Below are 22,356 nucleotides of genomic sequence, written 5' to 3' on the forward strand. Positions count from 1 at the left end.
GAAGAAAGGGGAGCATAAGGTTGTGAGAGGGGTTAGAAGACAGAGTTTGAAATCTGTGTAGCGCCTCTCCAGGTTGTTCTAGACAGACTTGGGTGATTCCTGTGTATCACTCCAAGAATAAGACGTTATCAATGTGACTGCTGGTCCTGATCATACAGAATGTTTGACGTCAAGTGACTGTATCTTGGGTCATGTGAGGTAAATACAACCTCGTAGTCAAATCTATTATCCTGTACATTTGATTTCCCCAACCAGCCATGAAGAAAGTGGGGACTGGTCCCTTGATTTTACATATGATGAAACTGTAATTCAAAGTCTCTGTTCACTTAGTAGAGGAGGTGGGGCTGGGACCCAAGGCCAAGAGCCCAGGCTCTTAGCTCTGTTCTTTGCCTGGTCCTTTAACTTAGAGAAAACCCTGGTCTAGCCCAGAAAAACTGCAAAAAAGTCTTTTGGATCCACAGACCTACCTCTTGCCTCAAGAAATAGTGATTCTGCCAATGAAATGCCCTGTAGGAGGGTCTAGAAAGAGGTTAGGAAGCAGGGCAGAGATAAAGCTGAGGGTAGAATGAGTGTCGAGCTGGTCTCACTTGCTCCCAGTGGTAGTGAACTCTGGTGAGGCTGGGCAGGTTGGGGAAAACTCAAACATTCCATCTAGCTGTGTTTCATATTTTTTTTCTGACGTATCTCAAATTCCCAGATACTCACTTTGAAGTATAAAACTCAAACTTTTTGGGTGGCCAGACATAAAATTACTTTTGCTTTACTCCTGACTTTCTTTGTCTATGCCATAAAGGCCTTCATTAGGGTGTATAATTAGAATTTAAGGCTCAGCAGTTCTGAAGAGCGGCCCAAATAAAGATGATTTTCTGACTTAATAGTAGGTATAGTCATTTGTTTCCCAAGGTATGCTCAGATTTACCTGGCTCCAGCTGTCCTTCTTGAAAGGTGAATGAGTAAAAGAAAAAATCCACACAACTTAGCAGCTCTTGTGTTTTTTTTCAGGGGGGGGACGGTAAAATATAGTAAAAACAACCTATGCCATATATTCTGTTTGTGGTGTGTGTTCACATCTCTTGCATCTCAGATTTCTCACCTATAAAATGGAGTTGATAACACTTGCCTAACAGGATTATTTTGACGTTTAGAAATTATGTTTGTAACACTTATAGCACCGCTACAGAACATTCACTCAGTATATGAGAATTTCTATCATCATTTATTTTCTACACAATATACCGATGGGTCATGTCTCATAAGCTGAGGGTGGTGTGACTATAATTCAGGTGATCTGCCTCTTTTGCACTCATATATTTGAACGCTTGATTATGCTTTTTACAGTAGTGTGCATTGATTGCCAAACTACTAAAAATGCTACCGTAGTTATTGGTAATGCTGTTTGGATTTTATTTCTTCTCTTTACCAGCAAAACTTCTGTTTTGGGAAGCAATTATTTATAGAATGAACTGGCTATTAATCTATATTGCAGTGATCCAAATTAGATCTTTTAATAAAGCTTTGTTTGCCAAAAATCTTCCCTGCAGAGTTGAAGACAATAAAGTGACTGATAACTGGACCTCACGTCAGACATGTTGCGATGCAAACGTTGTAATGAGGACACAGATGCGATTGAATTTTAAATAGAGCTGAGCCATTGTTTCATTTTATAGCAAGTCCCCTGTACTTTGTCTTAACTATGCAAACACATATTCTGGTCAAAATAATTTTGTATATTGGACTAGGTTCTTGCTTTCTAGTACATAGGAATGTAGCTGGTGGTGCTGCCACTTTAAGATTTCACAGTAACTCTGCCAGTTCTCCCTCCGTTTGTGAATAGACGTGAGAATAAAATCAATTCATAGACTTATTCACAGGATCTCGAGGTTAGCACAGAGGACCAAACATAACTGGTTTGGAACTCGCCGTGCCTCGTGTTGCTCCGAACAGAAGATGAGCCGAGCACGGTGATGGTGCACCCCACCCCCATCTTCAGGCCGTTCTTGCCAAGTGCAAAGGAGGGTGAGTCTCGAATTGTTCCAGTCAGTGCTGGGCCCACAGCTGGCTAGCTTGCTGGAGCCGGCGCTGTCTCAGTGGGCACCCCTCGTGGGCAGCTAGCACATCCTCGGTCCAGAATCTGCTGACACTTTGCACCCAGAACCCTCCTCTCCCTGACCTGAGGCGCCCTTGCTGGCAGTAGCCGGCCCTACCACACAGCTCTTCCTTTACAGTATATATCGCTCTCTGGGTCATTAAAAAAATTAATTTGTCTTTTTACTGAGGTATAATTGACATATTAATTAGTTTGAGGTATACAACATAAAGCTTTGCTATTTGTAATACATTGCAAGATGGTCACCACAATGTCTACTTAACATCCATCACCATACATAGCTACAAAAGTGTTTCTTCTTGTGATGAGAACTTTTAAGATTTACTCTCTTAGCAAGTTTCAAATATGCGATATAATACTATGAAATATAGTCATCATCCCCAGGACGTATTTGTTTTTTAACTGGAAGTTTGTACATTTTGATCCCCTTCACCCATTTTGCCCCTGCCCCCCACCATTGGCGACCACCAGTCTGTTTTGTGTATCTGTGGGCTTGTTTTTTTTAAAAATATTCTACATATAAGTGAGATCATATGGTGTTTGTCTTTCTCTGTCTTATTTCACGTATCATAACGCTCTCAAGGTCCATCCATATCGTAGCAAAAGGCAAGATTTCATCCTTTTTTAAAGCTGCACTTAGGGACCCTGTGAACTCATGTGACCTCACAGGACCTTGTATTTTTTCACGCTAAAGTGAAGATGAAACCTTTTTGCCTGCCTGCCTGCCTCTCGAGGTGCTTATGGGATCTCTCAGAGCAGCGTCAATCGCATGCATTGTCAACCCGCTGATTTCAATCATTGATCAGTAAACTTGTTCTCTCTGTGCTCTGTATACTGTTCTCTTGAAATGTCAGCTATTTGGCTTTCTTAGGAGATGAAGACTAGTAGACAGCTGAGCACCCAGATTGTTGCACTTTCTACAATTTTAAGTGGCAGAACTTTGGGAATTTACTTTTTATGGAAGTCATTTATAGAGTGATGCATGTGAAGCAGAACTTTTATGTATTACCTCACAACAAACTCTCTGATATAAGCCAGAGGGTCCCAGACTTTCTTGGTTTATGGTGGTCTTAGCATCACAGTAAATTTTTTACAGAACCTTAGACCAAAAGAAATAGATAATGCTCCATTTACGAAATAATGTTAAAGAAAAATCAGAGCTGGAAAAACAGATTTTATTCAGGACAATTGTGATAGCGGAAAAGGGACCTCAGCATAGAACTGGGCTCAGTTGTGAATACAGCCTGGGCAAGTGAGAATTTATAGCAGAGAGCAGGTAGGGGTCAGTGGATGGAAGATTACTAAGAGGAAACATCAAGGGCAAGGAGAGATTCTGGCTAAACTGACCTAACAGGATTCTTGCTGAAACTGTGCAATGTAGAAACAAACACAGAAGTTCAAAAGTCAAAACCTAGTTGAAAAATTCAAGGGAGCTTAAGGAGAGTTTGGTCAAGGAGAGGATCTTTGTCAGTAGAATTAGGTCTCAGCAACTCTGCCCCTAACAACGTTGTAACTGAAAAAATACTGCACATACATTGAAAGAAAAAAATCATAACTTTTATCTCGTTCTTAAATAACCACGGTTATATACTAACGGGGGACGTGTGCCTGCTGGGTACTCACAGCTCCTCAAATTGATCACCGCCATCCTCATTTCCTGTTCATGTTGACTTTCATGGGGTATTTGCTCTTTTATCACAGCAATTGCTGCAAACCCAGCTTTGGCAAGATCTGATGTCATCAAAAGAAATGTAGTGGGATCTCCAGCCCTGGGCATATATCTGGATAAAACTATAATTCAAAAAGATACATGCACCCCTATGTTCATAGCAGCACTATTTGCAATAGGCAAGACATGGAAACAACCTAAACGTCCATCAACAGATGAATGGATAAAGAAGGTGTGGTACATATATACAACGGAATATTACTCAGCCATGAAAAATGAAATAATGTCATTTGCAGCAACATGGATAGACCTAGAGATTATCATACTAAGTGAAGTAAGTCAGAAAGAGAAAGAGAAATATCATATGATATCACTTATACGTGGAATCTAAAATATGACACAAGACATGGAGAACAGACTAGTGGTTGCCAAGTGGGAGGGAGTGTGGGGGAGGAATGAATTGGGAGTTTGGGATTAGCAGGTGCAAACTATTATACATAGAATAGATAAACAACAAGGTCCTACTGTATAGCACAGGGAACTATATTCAATATCCTGTGATAAACTATCATGAAAAAGAATATGAAAAAGAAAGTATATATATATGTATAACTGAATGACTTTGCTGTACAGCAGAAATTAACACAACACTGTAAATCAACTATACTTCAATAAATTAAATTAAAAAATATGTGGTGGGATGTAATGTTGGAACCATGAACTACCTCTATCTGGGTGTTCTCGATGTCTGGCAGGTGTTGTGTATCCTGTGTTCCCTTTGAAAATTAGAAGAAAATCTACATAATCCTGGGCGTTGCTGTACCTTCACTGCAGTGGCCCGCAATGCTTTGTCACCCGTGTTGGGAACTGTGGATGTACGCAGCGTACGCATCGCTATTGCCGTTAGGCAGGTGTGGAAATGGCTTGGAGTTGCCCAGCGTGCACGAGTCTCATGAAAGGACCCCAGTCGGGAACCCGGTCCTTCTGAATGGCCTTCCAGTATGTTATGGGCGGTCAAGGAAATGATGCCCTCTGTGCATGGCCAGATGGAGCAGTGGACATCCATCCTGGGCCATCCTCAGGAACAGCAGCTGCATATGCCCGTCTGGATGGTGTGGAAGACAGAACTGTCCTTCTGAACGTGGATCTCAGTCATGAAGGGAGAACAGGTGTCTTTCTGAATAATATTCTTCTGAGTGAACTGAATGCTCTTCAGGAAACCACTCTCTTCTTCAGGGTTCACTGACTTTGAAGCTACTTTGAGTGTTTCTTATCAAATTCTGCAGCGTGACACAGTGGACCATAAACACCGCCTTTTCTGTACCGTTCACACTCTTCATTGATAAAGGGCACGCATCCTTCATGTTTGTTTCTGGACCTGTGCTTAGGTTTATTGGGCGTGGCTCATTCCAAAGTCTGAGAACTTCTCATCATCGAAGCAAATGGCACCAGGTCATTTTTACTATTTTAACTCTGAACAGAACTGGAAACACAAATAACATTAAAAGAATCATCTCTACAACTACACAGTTACTTTAATTCCTATTATAGTTTTTGCAAGGTGGATTGCTTTTTCTCAGGAGATTTCGGATGTGATAAAGTTCCATGTTCTGAATATTTCTAGCTGATGGGTTGAATCAGCAATATAATTCTTGGGAAGGAGATAGTAAAAATATTTCCAGGCATTACTTCTGTCTCACTGGCGGAGCTCTATAATCATTTAGCTTTTTTTTTTTTTAAATTAAAGCTATAAAAAGTGGATTGTATAATCCATGTAAGAAAATTGTCTTTGTCTTTTCCTGCATTAGGTGATACATATGGGCAGCGACGTGTGACAGTGTTGATTTGTCTACAGTGTTTATCATCTGTGTCCCTCCGCCAGCACCATGGGAGCAGGGGCTCTGGCTGTCCCCAGGGTCTAGTGCAGGGATCAGCAAACTTTTCCTGCCAAGGTCTGGGTAGTAGATATTTTTGGCTTTGTGAATCACATGGTCTCTGTGGCAGCTACGCAACTCTGCTGATGTGTAGGGTCTAAGCAGCCAATAATAAGTTTTGTGTTCCAGTAAAACTTTATTGATGGATGCTGAATTTTGAATCTCGTATGATTTTCCACATGATGTGAAATAGTCACTTCCTTTGGATTTTTTTCAACCTTTTAAAATTGTAAAAATCATTCTTACTTTACAGGCTGGATAGATATAGATGGTGGGCTGGATTTGGCCTGTGGGCCAGTGTTCTGAGCTCTGGGCTAGAGCAATCAATGCCTGGCACACACAAGGTGCTCAGTAAGTATTTGTTAATGATGAAGATCACAGATTAGACTGAAGTTTTATTATGAAATATTTCAAACACACAGAAAAGCACAGAGAATAATATAATTAGCATCTACTACTGAGATTCAGCAGACATCATTCTGTCATATTTGCTCCAGATTTTTTTATTTTTATAAAATAGCCAGATATAAAGCCCACCACCCCGAGCCCCAATCTGCTTGCAGATGACATGATACTATACATAGAAAATCCTAAAAGTGCTACGAGAAAACTAATAGAGCTCATCAGTGAATTCAGTAAAGTTTGGATATGATTGATTACTATAGCTTTGTAGTATAGTCAGAAGTCAGGGAACCTGATTCCTCCAGCTCCATTTTTCTTTCTCGAGATTGCTTTGGCAGACTTCCCTGGTGGTCCAGTGGATAAGACTCTGCGCTTCCACTGCAGGGGGCATGGGTTCGATCCCTGGTTGGAGGACTAAGATCCCACATGCCTCACGGTGTGGGCAAAAAAAAAAAAAAAAGAAAAAAAAAAAAGATTGCTTTGGCTATTCGGGGTCTTTTGTGTTTCCATACAAATTTAAAATTTTTTTGTTCTGCTTCTATGAAAAATGCCATTGGTAATTTGACAGGGATTGCATTGAATCTGTGGATTGCCTTGGGTAGTATAGTCATTTTGACAACATTGATTCTTCCAATCCAAGAACATGGTATGTCTTTCCATCTGTTTGTATCATCTGTGATTTCTTTCATCAGTGTCTTATAGTTTTCGGAGTACAGGTCTTTTGTCTCCTTAGGTAGGTTTATTCCTAGGTATTTTATTCTTTTTGATTCAAAGGTGAATGGGATTGTTTCCTTAATTTCTCTTTCTGATCTTTTGTTATTAGTGTATAGAAATGCACCAGATTTCTGTGTATTAATTTTGTATCCTGCAAACTGCTCCCTGACCCCATTTCCCTTCCTCTCTATCCAGAAACTATTGTTATTCTGAGTTGATATATAAGCTTTCTGTCTGTGTTTTTATATTTTTACAGCATAGATATAAAATGTCTATAGGAGGGTCATACTGCACCTATCCTTCTGCAACTTGATTTTTTTTTTCACTCATTACTGTGTTTTTTCTCTGGCTGTCAGATGTAACTCTAGTGCGTTCATTTAAATTTTCATGCGGTTTAATATATTCATCTTTTATAAGTCTTACTCAAGAGATTCTTTCCAACTTTGATATCATAAAGATAGTCTCCTATATTTTCATCTAGAGCAGGAATCAGCAAACTTTTTCTGCAGAGAGTCAGCGAGTAAATATTTTAGGCTTTGCTGGCCACATTTTCTCTTTTGCAACTACTCAACTCTGTGAAAGCAGCCACAGGCAATATGTAAACTAATGGGTGTGACTGTGTCCCAGTAAAACTTTATTTACAAAATCAGGTGATGGGCCAGATTTGGTCTGTGAACTGTAGTTTACTGACCCCTGATGTAAAAGTTTTGAGGTTATATTTTTGACATTTTAATATAAAATCCATCTGGAATTCATTTTTTGTGTGTGTGTGGGTGTATATGGCATGGATTACATACTTTAGCTACAGGGATCAGCAGTTATTCAAATACCACTTACTAAATAGTTTATCCTTTTGCACTAATTTTTAATGCTTTCCCTGTTATATCAGAAGTTCCTTTATACGCTAAATCTCTGCGCTCTTTTCTGACACATTGTTTAATTTGTCTGTGCCTGTACCAATACTATATACTGTTACAACGATTATAGACTTGTAGTAAATTTTTATATCTGGTCAGGAAAATATATCTTTATTTTTCTTCAAATTATCTTGGAAATACTTGCCCCTTTCATCTCCTGTTTAAGTTTTTGGATCAATTTGACAAATTAGGAGAAAAAAGAACATGGGGTTTTGGTTGGAATTGTATCTTTCCGCCTGGATTAGTATTCTTCTTTTGTTTTTGTTTTTGTCCGCACCATGCTACTTGCAGGGTCTTAGTTCCCCAGGGATTGAACCGGGGGGCCCACGGCAGTGAAAGCGCGGAGTCCTAACCACAGCACCGCCAGGAAATTCCCTGGATTAGTATTCTTATTATATGCTAGCTGATGACTGTGGACGGGTACTCTAATTCTCTGAGCCTCAGAGATATATACAGATAATTCTACTTAACTGGGTAGGGTTATAGTGAAAATGAAATGAGTTAAAACATGGAAAATGCTGGGAACTGTGCGATGCATAGTGTAAGCCCTCAGAAATCTTAGCTATGTACGCTATTAGTATTCTTTGGTAGAAACCGTCTTATCAAAAGTATCAGGACAGTTAATCAGGCCAATTAAAATAACCAAGGAAGTTAAGTGGGGAATCCTAAAAATGTTTCAAATATACCGTAAGCATCTTATTTTATCTTAAGATGTATAAATGTATATTCATGCAGTAGGGGAAAGGGTTCTGTTGAGTCTTTACCTGCAGTTCTACATGCTGATGGTGGTTTGTTTCCTTGTGCAGTTTGTAATTTTTTATTGTGAGCTCATTATAGTAAGTGTTTATGTGTGCACGTGTGTGTGTGAGTCTCATGTGCTCTGTGCTGTGAAAGTGTCACTCCATCACTCTGCTGGTTCTGGTCAAGTTTTTTATGTGCGTTTCTTGGTTTAGGATTTCCACATCAAGGGGATGTTGTTAATTTCATGGGCTATTTATATGGAAGGTTTTGACTACTCCCAGGCAACTCTTTTTTTCATCCAAAGACCCTGGAGCTATGCCCGTTTTTCAGAGGTTTCTCCAGGCCTGCAGGTAGATATATCTCCAGACCATTTGCCTTTTTATAAACAGACAGGGTGGCTCTAAGAGGCTTTATGTATGGACTCAGGTATAGCTCCCCTACTTCTCCTGGGCTCAAGGCCACATTTCCCATCCCTGTGTGATTTATAGAATTCAGCCCCCCCCAGTCCTTAGGTATTATTCCAGGTCCATAACCCCTGTGGTTAATGAAGAGCTAATGGCTCTGGTTTCGAGTCCTCTTCTCTTTTCATTTCTGAAACTGGAGAATTTCTCTTCTCCCCTACCCCCTTTTAAAGCTCACCCTTGAATTAAAGCGTTTTCTGTGTTATCTAAAATTGTTAAATGGTTTTAGCTGGAGAAGGGTCTGCCCATCAGTTCAATCTGTTATAATAAAAGTCCTGAATAATGAAATTTCCCATCAATTAAGCTTTTATTTTCTGTGTGCCTATAGTATTTACATATGCAAGAAAAGTGGCAGTGTCTATAATCTTTATGCAGTAACTTAATTCACATAGTCCAAGTTGGCAAGCATTATTAAATGTGATTGGTTTCATCAACATACTAAAACAATTCAGAGGGTGCTCTGTGCTCTAAAGTTAGTTTGCTGAAAAACCCTTAATTCTACATGGTTATGTCTTACTGACTGTTTTTCCAGTGTGGTTTTCTACCCTTCTAATTTCATGCCTAAATTGGAAATGCTAAATATTTGTGTATTTAAAGAGATCATTTGTATGATCAGTATTGAGTGCTTTCAGAGCCACAGTGCCTCTGCTGTACCGCTTCTGTAGACATAACTATACAGGCGCCAGCTGTCTGCTGATTTAAGGTTTAGCTTGTCGTGGTCGGGGAAACGGCTCTGTGTCTTAAAGACAATGCATTGAAGGCACTTTGAATGTTCTCTCTTCTGCTTCCCGGTAAAGCAGTCCCCTGTCCGTAGGGCTGCACAGTTAAGGTGGTGGCGGTTTTCTATCCTTGTGCCTCCCCTCCCTGCCCTAACTCCCAGGCTGCAGACACTCCAGTCTCTGTGACCTTCCTCTTTTCTGTGCTTCACAACCCATGGCTGTTTCTAGTTGGCAGGGCTTTCATGGATGACCTCTTCCACTCTCAGCCCTGTTCTATTCCTTTATTAGTTTTCCTTTAGCTTCTTTTGTCTTTCATAACGTTAAAGGTCCTCTCAGCTTCCTCTTGGAAAAACACTTGGCCTTTTAGTAGATGTTAGCCAATCAGAGGGCTTCTTTCCAACTGTGCCCGGAGATGTGAGCGTGCATGCTCTTTTGGGGTCTTTGGCTTTTGTGGATTTAAAAACAATTGCTAATGGATATCCAGGGCCTGCTCTTTTGGTGGTTAGAATTTCATTTTTTTTTTCTTTCTAGCTTTTCTTCTTAGTGAAGATCCCTACCATGAAGCTTGCTGGTTCTAGAAGGCTTACCTCCAGGCACATGAAGTTGGACAAGAGGAAGACTTGAGATTTATCCGCAGGGCCACTGATTCTTGTCGTCATCTCCAGAGCAGATGGCTATTAAAATTAGAGCAGCTGTTTCCACTGAAGTTTAGGAAAGCTGAAAAGAGAGCAAAGAGAATTTTTGTGCCTGCAGAGAGAAAAGCACACATCAAAGTGGTCAAGGGGCCAGGCAGGTACACAAGCATACAGAACACTTTACAGCTTAGAGCAAAAGCCTTTCCCAAATTAGGTTTTGTACCCTGGTTTTTCTGCATCCTAGAATTCTTCCCCAACTTTTCTTAAGGATCCGGGCTATTAAGCTTAGCAGGTATGGGCTCCGAGTGAAGAATGGTCTAAAAGTAAGCAATGCCCTCTCTGTTTCAGAGAATAAATATTTAGTGAGTGCCTACTACGTTCCTGGTTCTGCAGCTCCCTGCTACCCTACAGAAGTGTCATTTGTCATTTACAACTATTTTAAGTAACAAAGAAATCAACACGTTTTAATATTTGGAGACTACCTTTGGGGCCCCTAAGAAGCGTAAAAGGTTCTTTTGAAAGTGGGAGGCTGACTCCAGTCCCCACTCTGGTATGATGTATTTCACTGGCTTCCCAAAGCTTCCAGGAGGGCAACCAAACCCAGAGGCTACTGTGTTGGGGCCTCTTCCCTGGCTCCCACGGCCTCGCGTGGCTTCTGTGTTGCTGGAGAGTCTCCGTGGAATCCCCGTGCTGCTCCACCATCTGGGAGGAACGTCAGGAAGGAACCTTGAGGTTACTTTTGGGCAAAGGCAAGCTGGTGTCATCCTCTTTGCCAGAAGCTTCAGGGATATTTCAGGAACGGGAACTCTGGGTGCAGGAAACTCTCCAAATAGGGATGCCGTTCCTGACACTCATATAATGTTGGAAATCAACTCACTTCAGTAAAAAAGATGGAAAAGGCAAAAAGTTAGGGGTGCAGTTGACACTGCTCTTGATGGTGTGATCTTTACCAGGGCCTCCTTGCCGAGGGCAGTTGCCTGTCCGTCTCAGGTAACACTGAGGGTGTGTGTCTCAGGTTGTGACACAGGTTACAGATGACAAAGACATTTCCTAGGAAAAAAAAAAGACATAAACAAAATATGCTTCTTTCATTTGGTGGGAAACGTCACCCAGCAAGGTGTAATCCCACACATGTGTGGACGACTCCACCCCGGACTTTAATGAAGTAGCTCTTCTCAGGACAGAAGTCACCTTCCCCTATGTCTTCTCTCACTGCCAGTGTGGCTTGTCTGGGTCGAATCCCTGAGACCCCTCACCTTGGCTGTCTTTGCTGTGGGCGTGTTACACGCTATACTCTGCTCTCTCTGCATTTATCTGGGTGGAGCAGCCCCATTTGTCTGTATTCTTGGGGCTCAGACTTTGCTCTTTCGCACATTCCTGAAACTTGGTCAGCGTGCTGTTCATCCAGCAGACACTTGCTCCTACCAGTTTTCCTGGGGCTGTTTGTCTGAATGAGTGCAGAAGAAGATCTGACCTTTGCCAGCTCTTCACCCTGCCCAGACCCCCTGTAGGGCGGCATACTTGTAAAGGCTCCATGCTCCTGGACGCGCCTTCAGGCATCTCACATTCTGTGTATGCAGGATTGGATCGTTGAACACAACCATGAACCAGGGCCTCTGGGCAGGCGTCTTCTCTCTCTCTGAGCTGAGCGGGCTCACTTCATGTTCTTTCAAAGGTCTGATAAGCTGAGTTTGGGGTCTGTTTGGGGCCTCTTCCTGACCCACTGGAAGGTGGCCTCTGACCCCTCTGGCTGCCCACACTGCCCTTGTCAGTGCCAAATCCAGGGTCCACTTTCCAGTAATCGAGTTATCTTCCTCTAGTGGCCTCTGGCTATTAGCCACGCTCTCCTTCGCAAACCCACTCCTTGACTTAACGAGGTAAAATAAGACACTTTGGAATATGGGAAGAGGTTACAATTTGGAATCACTCAGTCTTCGGTTCACCTCTCAGCTCTGACACCTACCGTGTGTGACTTTGGGCCAGCTGCTTAACCTTTCTGAGCCTTAGCTCCCGGGATATAGTGAGGATGATATCTATTTCATTGGATTGTTAAGGGCAAATGAGTTGAGACATATAAGGGACCTGGTCCTATGGGCCCTCAACACATTTTAACTCTTGCCTGTAACTCCTTTTTCCCCTCTGTGAGAATGGTCTCCTGCCTCTTCCAGCCCACCCTTCCCAGCCTCTGTGAGGCCTCACCCTCAGTGATTTTGTGGTTATGCAGTGCCACCCCTCTCCCACCTGCAACATGCTGGTAACCGGGAGCGCTAGCTCATTCCTTCCCCCCGCCCCCCAGCACCAGATCTGTACTGACAGTCTCTTAAGGACATCCCCTACTCAGTGTCCCTTAGGCAGCCAAATACCTTCCTTCCCCAAACAAAAACCATGACTTCCTGCTCCTTTCGAAACTTCTCTTCTTTCTGAATCCCACGTTTCAGTGAGTGACCTTACCCTTTACCGGCTGGTTCAGGCCAGAATCCCAGGAGTTCCCACGCACAGTCCCTTTCCTGCCTTACCCCCGTACCTAATCACTTAGTCTCCAGCCCTACCGATTCTCCAGCCCCCCTTCACGTTTCCGTCTATGCTGACCCAGCCCTAGACGTGGCCTGCATCCCTCCTCACCCCGCTGATGGCGGTGGCTGCTTCCCACACTCCTGTGTCTCCAGGTTGACCCCCTCAAATGCATCATCCCAGTCTTGCTAGAGGGATTTTTCTAAAATGCTTCATCTGTCATAGCTCTACTTAAAATTCATTATGGATTTGCCTTCAGAGCCAAAGTCCAGTATACTACCAACTGGTCTTCACTGTTTACAGCAGCCCTCCTTTTAAAACTCCCTGGCAGACACTTCAGGTGTTCTCCAGTTAAATAGAACTATTTGTAGTTCTCCTCTTACACCACCCATTTTATACCTCAGGGCCTTTGCAGTTGTTCCTTCTGGCAGGAGCCCCCTTTCCTGCTCTTCTTTCCTTGGGTAGCTCATCTTTAACCCTTGACACTTACTTCACACAGAAGAGACTCCTGGAAAGACACAGAAAGACCTCCTGGAGTCCCTTAGTGAGTTCGCTGCCCCACTCTCTGTTTTCATAGCACCCTGTAGGCATATCTCATGCTTTCATTCTTAGACCTACAATCCACTTGCCATCTATCTATCTATCTATCTAATCTATCTATCTATCTATTCCATTGTATGCATTTATTTATTTAGAAATATTTTAGAAACTTATTTTTAAATTAAAAAAGTAAAATTGAAGTATAATTGATTTATATTAGTTTCAGTTGCAGTTTGCAATTTAATCTTTGTGTCTGGTGGGGGGATGTCAAGCTTAATTTTTTTCCCCATATGGTTATCGATTTATTGAAAAGACTATATTTATCACACTACTCTATTCCAGAAATGAATTGTCCATATATGGTTATTCTGTTTCTTGACTTTTTATTCCATTGTCCTAATTACTGCAGTTTTAAAGTTCCTTATTTTTTATAGAGCAAGCCTTCCCACATTGTTCTTCTTATTTAGGAGCGTCTGGGCTATTTGGGAACATTTCACACAAGAACAAAAAACACTGTTGTGATTTTCGCTGTAGTTGCATTGAATCTGTAGGTCACGGGGGAAAATTTGAATCTTTGTAAAAAATAAGTGTTCTAATCTCTAACTAGACTCTCCTTCCATTTGTGTATGTCTTCTTTAATTTCTCTCAGTACTATTTTATAGCTCTTTGTTGAGGCCATGCACTTCTTTAGTTTGATTTATTCCTAGGGATTTTAAAAATATTGTAAACAACACCTTTCAAAAGATTTTATTTTTTGTTTCTGCTAAATGGAGATGCAATTGTTCTTTTTCATTTTTTTAAAAAAAAAAAAACCTTTTGACCTTGCATCTAGCAAACCTGCTGAAGTTCCATATTCTAATAACTTATCTGCATGCATAATCACATAGTCTGTGAATCATGACAGTTTTGTTCCTATTCAATCCTTGTAACTTCTTTTTACTCTTGCCTCCTTGCACTGGCTAGGACCTTTAGTGTAGTGTTCAGTTCCTTTGTTCTCAATTTCAGAGAGAACTTTTTCAACATTTCACCGATAAGTATTACATTCTGAAGGTTTTTTTGTAGATACTCTTTATCAGAATAAAGAAGTTCTCTTATATTCCTAGTTTTCTAAACATCTTCACTTTAAATGGATGTTGAATTTAGTAAAATGCTTTTCTTGCATCGGTTGAGATGATCATATGATCTTCATAGGAAGTTTCATTCCCATTTTGCTGCAGGCTTCTTTTCATGAATAGGCAGGGAGGTAAAAGTTGACATATTTCCTGTATTCATGACATTGTTGTTTTGTAAAAAGAGTTTGCTGGGATGTATGAGTGTCTGTGATGAGAGATGGGACAAGAATATATGCACTGGAATTTTTCTGTAAGTTTCTGATTCAAGGAACTGGTTTTTGAATGATTAAAAGAAAAAAGAAGAAAAAAAAGCATTTCATTGAGGCTGGTGTGCCCATGCCAGTAAATGCAGTTGAATGTTATCTCTTAGAATTTAGTTGAATATGGAGAGCAAGCGACAAAGGGTTTGCCAAGTTTCTGAAGAACAGTTATTTAATTTTGGTATATCTGCAACGAGCAGGGATTAAAGATTCATCAGTATGAGTACCGATGGTTTGTGTTAGCTGGACTACAGCAAAGGGAGTGCAATTTCAAGATAATTTCTAAAAGTATCAGGTTTTAAAGAGATACCATGGAAAAGTTGGAAAATAATTGGACAAGCAGTGGTTTATTTTTAATGGATTCATTTCATGTCAAAAGTTTGAATTCTGCTTGTAATTTCCTTTTAGCCTACTTTCAGATGTGACTCAACCCACATGCAAAAACCAGGACAGGCTGATTTCAAGAAAGTGACTCAGAATTGAAGGGAAAAGTGGACTGCCCAGATTAGTCCTGGAATAATTTTTCAAGTAATTTAGAGTCCCTAATACAGGAGTAAAGAAATACCGAAACACGTGGGAATTAAGCTTATTTAGTGTATTTCACTAAGATATATAGTTCTTGTTTCAGTAAAGTGAATGAGCACTTTTATTATTTGGATTTGGGAAAAAAAAATTCATGGGATGCATTTCTTGGCCAAGACTACTACTGGCATAAGCATGGTAGTGATTTTTTTTTTTTCGCACATTTTTACTCCTAGTGGGTAAGCAGTTGGTGTTGCAATATAGTTGAGATCTTTATTGAAGAAAGTGGGAAAAATTCCTTTTTAAGACAAAAATACTGTGACAGTTGGACCCCAACAGTGTGCATTTGTCTTTAAGCATGAAGATGACATTTTTAACCAGTGCAGTTCCTGTTTTGGACAAGAAACATGACGTGAAGAACTGAAAGGACATTAGGGTTCTCTGATCCCATCCCTTCCTTTTACAATTGAGAAGCTTGAGCCCCAGGAGCCTTTCTTGCCTGGTCCAAGATCACCCACAAATGGGAGCAGAGCCCCAGGCTTTCTCTGCTGTACCCCAGTGCTTCATGAGCAATTGATTATTATCATTTTTCCAGAAACCCCAAACTCCAAGTTCTGGGGTCTTCTTTGTCCTGGTCCCTCTCCCCCAGCTGGCAGATGCAGACACTCTCCTGCTATCTCAAGGCCCCTGGGGTGGGTGGCTCCTCTCCACCCACCCTCCTCCAGGGTTCCACCTGTTTCTCTGTTTAGCCTCTGCAGTGGGCTGTCCATCATTCACCTCCATATAGTTCAGTTGATGGGTGGGAGGGGAGGGGGAGAATTTCCACATTTCTTCTAGTGCAGGGGAGGTGGAGTGTGACCCTTTATTGTGGTCTTTCTTCATCGTGGATTATCCAGATAAGTTATTCCTTTGATTGTGCCACACCCTCAGAGTTTTTGATTAGCAGCTTGGAGCTGGGGAATCTGTATTTTAAAACGTTCCTTAAAGGATTCTGCTGCTCAGACAAATGACTAAAATGATGGTCCTTTCTACTTTAAAAAATTTTTATTTGTACTTATACACATACAAGTGAATATGTAACATTGTGTTTAAAAGTAGTATAAAAATGGCACGATTCTGTACAAATCATTCTGCATATTGCCAGTTTCTTTGTCCTTTTTACTGAGGTATTTCTCTTTTATTGATATCTAGGAATCTATATTGTAAAGGACTTAGTCCTTTGTAATAGGTGGTACATATTTTCCTCCACCATATTGTTGCCTTTTGACTTTACTTATGGAGTCTTATGGATTTTCAAAACATTTTGATGGAATAAAATGCTTCAATCTGTTCCTTTGAGACAGTGGTTCTCAACTGGGGGTGGCTTTTCCCCAGGGGACACTGGCAATGTCTGGAGACGTTTTTGGTTGTCACAGCTGCCATTGTTGGTGGGAGAGTTCTCTTGGCATCCAGCAAGTGGAGATGAGGGATGCTGTTCAACATCCTACAATGTACAGGGCAACCCCTACGCCAAAGAATACCCAGCCCAAAGAGTCAGTAGTGCACAAGTTGAAAAATCCTGCTTTCAGGCTTTTGTTTTTGTTCCTTACTTAATAAGTCACCTCTTCTTCCTATAATACGAATATCTGTATCAAAATCTGTATTAAAAGTTCCTTAATTGATTCTGCTGCTCAGACAGTTTACTAAAACTCTGGCCCATTCTACTTATTTCTTAATGCCACACACAAACTCCCCCATGGTTATTTCCCTTCTGTGTCTACACTCCTCTCTCAGTGCCCTGAGGCCACTGTGCCCCTCCCTCCCAGCCGGTGACCTGCGTGGCCTGGGCCAAGTGGCGTGTTCCATCAGTGTTTGTAGGCTCTCCTCCTGGGCTTCTTTGCGTCCGTTTCCTCAGACACTCTTCTCATTGTTTGGATGACTCTGCCCACTGAACGTGGGTATAAATGAGGGAGGGAGGTGACCCCAGGTTTGCTCTGTGCTCCTCTGGACCCTCTGAAAACAGTCATGTCAATAGGAACCTCAACCGCAGAGCTGGAGCAGAACTTGACCTGTTCCACCCCAGCCCCTGGATGTGCGAGGAATGTGTATCCAGAGCAGGCAAGCAGCTCGCCCAAGCGGCTCAGCCACCTGCGCACCAGGGCCGTCACCAGGATGCTGGGGGCTCACCTGCCTCCATTTTCGCCTAGAAAATTCTTTTCTGCTGCTGCTTTTGTGAGAGCTGCCACTGCCACCTAAGAGATGGCTTCTGAGACCTGCTCGTAAGCTGCTCATTTCTTAGCTGCAATCATCAAGCCCATTCTCTTTTTCAGTGTTAAGAACTTTAACTCAATCAAACACACGATCGTAATGGTTGACACGCATATATGCAGGGTATTAGTTGACAGACGGCTCAGGGCACGTCCAGGTTCATGTGTCTTACGCTTTTGCTGGACTGAGAGTTCTCTGAGGGCTGGGACTGGGCTTTCTTCATACTCCTGACCCCTCTTGTAGGCATCCTACCTGGCACATCACAAGTGCCGGATAAATGGCACTTGAATTACTGATCAGCCATGTGGAGTTTTCTGTAAAAGTACAGGAGAAGTTGGAACAAAGTCCACCGAGTGTCTAAACTAGCATGGAAGGATCAGGAAGGTGGTTATGTTTCTCCCAGGCCCCACCATCACCAGGTAAGGCAGACGAAGGTGTTCGCGTGCGGCACTTTGCAGCGACCCTGGTAGCTTTGACGTATTGTATCTTAACGACCCTGTAAGTGGGCCTCTTTTATACCTGTTTTAAGTTTGACCTTTCATCCTTCTGTTCGTATGCTGCAGAGGGCACTGGAATTGCCAAAAACGTGGGCAGCACTCAGTTTAGGGAAGGAAAACTGGTCACAGCTAAAGTGTCACATGAGACTACCTTCAAATCATGAGTCCCGGGGCTGGCAGGCGCCTTCGCTCTGACCTCACCCTGTATGCACCCCCATAAGCGCTCTTGATTGTAGTATAAATTATTTGACATAGGTGAAAAGTTGAAAATAAAATGTGAAAAGAATAGTTTTAGCTTAGCTCTATGATGTGAAAAAATTTGGTTTAAATAGATGAATTAATCTGATGCAATGAACATACAGCATTTAATAAATGAGCTTGTTGGTTGCTGTAAGCAGAAAACCATTAACCCATAGGCTTTCTCTTTGCTCTTCCTGCTGATATTACAAAGTCTTCATCCCTTTCCCCCCCATCATTAGAAGCTAGAAATTATAGCCAAGAAGGTATCACCTTGAATTTTGAGCATCCCCAAAGTCAGGTCTATTAATTACGATATTTTGCCTCATTATACATTTTGGCAGTTTGCTTATTTTCTGCTTATAGTTCAAATGTAATGGGATTCAAGGGCAGTAGTGACCTCTGTAACAGGACTTTTTCCCTGTGAGATAAAATACACATACAAACTTAAAAAAACAACTCAATAAGCTGTGTACAGAAAAACAGGACTTACAATAAATATTTATGATGCCAAGATTTTGCTTAAAGGTTAATGATTGCATTTTATCTTGTATTTGCTGTTAGGCAACTGAAAAGATTGTTTTCTTTTTAATGAAACTAGTCTGAAGTGTTAGAGGATAGAAAGGAAGGTAATTGTCATTGTTAGTGAAGCAACTAGGTGAAAACCCAAGGTAGTAGCATGAATATGACATGATTATTTTAAAGACGAGATCAATGATCTCGCGGTGCATTTAACGCCCTGCTTTGTATTCAGTGCATGTGTGTGTACATGTGCGTACGTGTGTGCACCATCACATCATTCACTGTTTTGAGTCCCTTTAGAAATCTATACAGCTGATAGTTTAATTTTTAGCTTCTGTCTTCTTTTCTCTACCCAGAGCGTTTCTCCCGGCCTTTTATGTTTGTCATTCCTTATTGAATCCCATGCTCTCCCTGCTTTCCTCTCATCTATCAAGCCTAGAGAGCAGCACTTAGATGGTATTGTTTATCCTCAGCATATTTTTCTTTCGGCTCTTTATTCCCTCACTTGGTGGAGCTGACTCCTGGGCCTGGTGAATTGGGCCTTGCCCTGGGGGGCTGCCCTTCCCACCCAGCTCTCTCCGCCAGCACCCACCCCGACACTGCCCACGAAGGGACAGACTTCACACAGTGACTCACCTTGATGGTCTCTGAGACTGGCAGTCGCCAGCAGTAGGCTGTGGCGATGGGACAGAAGCCCTGGGGCATCTTTGGCCATCGGATTGGTGATCTTTGCCTTGTGGTCTTTGCCTTGTCATTCCCTGAGCTGCACCATGGAGGTCTGCACTTCCAGAATTGATTTTTGTAATGATCTCTCCAATTTTTAAAAACGATTTAAATGTATTTCTATGTTTTTAGGCATGTGTTAAAAGTCTAAATTTGTGACTAGGTCAACCGTCAGATGAGCTGATATCAGAAACCTGGTTTATATGTCCTCTTTATCCTAGCTAATTAAATTCTTCCTCCTTCTTGAGGTGATACCCATTCCACAAAGCCTTCCTAAAAATAAATCCAAAGCACGGGAACAGTATCAGGACTAAAGGAGCAGTTCAATCTGTCCCTTATCACACATTGCTTTTCAGATGTTGATTGATCTATCTGTCTTTATTTTTCCAGTGCTTTTTAAAAGAAACTCTACCGTGTTTTCTGTGCTCCTCAACATGCTGGGAATAGAGCTGTGAACGTGGCAGATAAGTCCATGCACTGACGGGGCTCACATGTCTTTGGGAGACAAAAAAGGGATTTATTTTAGATTTCACGGTGAGGGAAGGCTTCTCGGAGGAGGTGACATTTGAGTAGAGAACTTTGTGAAATGAGGTAGAGAGCCATGCAAAGTCTGAGAGAAAAGCATTCCAGGCAGAGGGCCCAGCAGGTGCAAAGGCCCTGGGGTGGGAATGACCTTGGCATAGTGCAGGGACATAAAGAAGGTGAAGGGGGTTGAATGTAAGGGAAGAGGATAAAGTGTGGGAAGAGAGGACCTCAGGGATAGGAGGGGGCCAGATCAGGGAGGGCTTTGTCTGCCGTGGAAGGAGTTTGGATTTTACTTTGAGTTGATAAAGATCGTAAATATTTTAAATTATTTACGCTTGAAATATTTTCTTCAGATACCAATCCACCTACTCTTATCTGAGATTTTGTGAAGGTTTTGCCAAGTGAGAGCATAGAATTAACAATGTGGTATTTTTGGAGCTTCATTTTATTCAGTCCAAAATCCCTTAATCTTCCTAAAGGAGTTTGCTGGAAATTGTGTAACAAGGGTCACTAGCAGAACGAGTAGCTGTTTTTCCAGGCAGAATTCTATCCATGTGTGTTTAAGTGTGAACTCATTTCAACAAGAGAAATTGAAGGTCCCATTTCTCTGTTGTCTATTCACTCAATTCTATTACCAGCCCTGAGAAACCAGGGTCTAATTTTCTGTTATCACAGAAGCAAATGATAACTGAATAAGCTCTGTGAACATGCCTGAACCCTTGGGCTGTCTGGAGAGAAGCATTGTTACGCTGCTTCATTTCACATTGTTTTTGTAGCATCTCCAGGTAATAACAAACGGCAAGTCAGAGGTCAGCAAAGGACTCAGCGATAAACACTTTCCTTAGAACATGAACACAATTTACAGATATGCAACTGAAATTTTATCTTCCACATCCAGCAGGGTAACATTTCTCTGTAATCACCTTCCAAAATAATCAGGGAGAAACTTTCATAGAACTCTGCTTAATATAAGTCACCACCATGCTCCCTTCTAGCATGCAGTTGTCACGCAAGCTGATCATTTTGGAAGCTTTTAATTAAATAACATCGCCTTAAAGAGAATTGTTCATCAGGTAGGAAATTGGAAGACATAGGTAAGTGCATCTGTAGGGGGGATAAACTAGGCAGTCATTTCTCATGAGGGAACCTTGCAATGAATGGTCCAGGATGTGAAAGAGGAGATTTCAATTTAGATCCCTAGTATCGGTTGACTGGCAGCTAAAAATGTCAAAGTTGGTATATTCCTAACAAGCCTCAGTTTTAACTATTTTTGCCTTAGACAATTCCTCTAAGTAAGTGTTCCTGAAATCAACATTATTTAGGACCTTGGGGTGGGGGAGGCTCTTCCCCACTAACTACATACTTCCTTGTTGGATGCCTGTTATCTGTGGGAGGGTTAATGTTGGGATGACCTTGGGAGGCCCCCCTGCCCCAAACAGCACAAGTAGTTAAAAATGCATATTCCACAGGAACAGCGTTTCTGTTAGAGCTGCAGCTCTGAGCCACGGAGCTCATTTCCCAGAGACGGCGCCACTTTTCTTATGAGGGAATAATTGACCCATTTATGGTCTCGTTTCAGCTTGTTGCCGATCCTTGCGCCAGCAACCCGTGTCACCATGGCAACTGCAGCAGCAGCAACAGCAGCAATGGCTACCTCTGCATTTGCAATGAAGGCTATGAAGGTCCAATCTGTGAACAGGCACTTCCCAGTGTCCCCGCCTCTGGCTGGACGGAGTCCATGGCACCCAGACAGCTTCAGCCTGTCCCCACCACCCAGGAGCCTGACATAATCCTGCCCCGCTCTCAGGCCACCATCACCCTGCCAACGTGGCAGCCGAAAACTGGGCAGAAAGTTGTAGAAATGAAATGGGATCAAGTGGAGGTGAGGACATTTTAGTGCATGTGCTTTTATGGAAGAAACCAGTACAGTTAAAATAATTCCAGTGGTTCTGATATCAGCAATAAAAATGCAAGACCCTGAAGTTACACATTGAACAAAAGATATGCCAAACTTTTTTTCCTTTCTGCCTCTGTGTGTAGGAAATCTCTCCTGGTTGCGTAAATGGGACGTTTCGGTTATGATTGTTTTGTGAGCATAAGAAGAGTAAGCGAGAGAAGAAAATGAATGAAGTTATTTTCTGGAATGATAGCCACATATATTTCTATGAGATAATCTTAGATTTGGGGACAGGCAGCTCAATGAAGAATATTATAAATGAACATATTACAGACCCTCCATTACTGACCTAATTTTCCTTCATGGAATTTTATGCTCCATTTTTTGTTTGTTTGTTATTGTTTAGGTTCTTTTGGTGGTAAGTTGCAGCACTTCAGTGGGATTTAGAAAAAAAAACGCTATCA

The 22,356-nt window shown here is 41.8% G+C and overlaps 1 protein-coding gene across 1 annotated transcript in view; it reads left to right on the forward strand.

Moving 5' to 3' along the window:
• DNER (delta/notch like EGF repeat containing) overlaps positions 1-22,356 on the forward strand; it is a 327,914-nt gene that overhangs the window by 100,152 nt on the left and 205,406 nt on the right. The window contains exon 2 of the mRNA XM_082396186.1: positions 21,575-21,877. Within this exon, the coding sequence (XP_082252312.1) occupies positions 21,575-21,877 (303 nt within the window). The remainder of the gene's footprint in view (positions 1-21,574; positions 21,878-22,356) is intronic.

Source organism: Balaenoptera borealis, assembly GCF_965194805.1.
Source record: "Balaenoptera borealis genome assembly, chromosome: 6".
Taxonomy (NCBI): domain Eukaryota; kingdom Metazoa; phylum Chordata; class Mammalia; order Artiodactyla; family Balaenopteridae; genus Balaenoptera; species Balaenoptera borealis.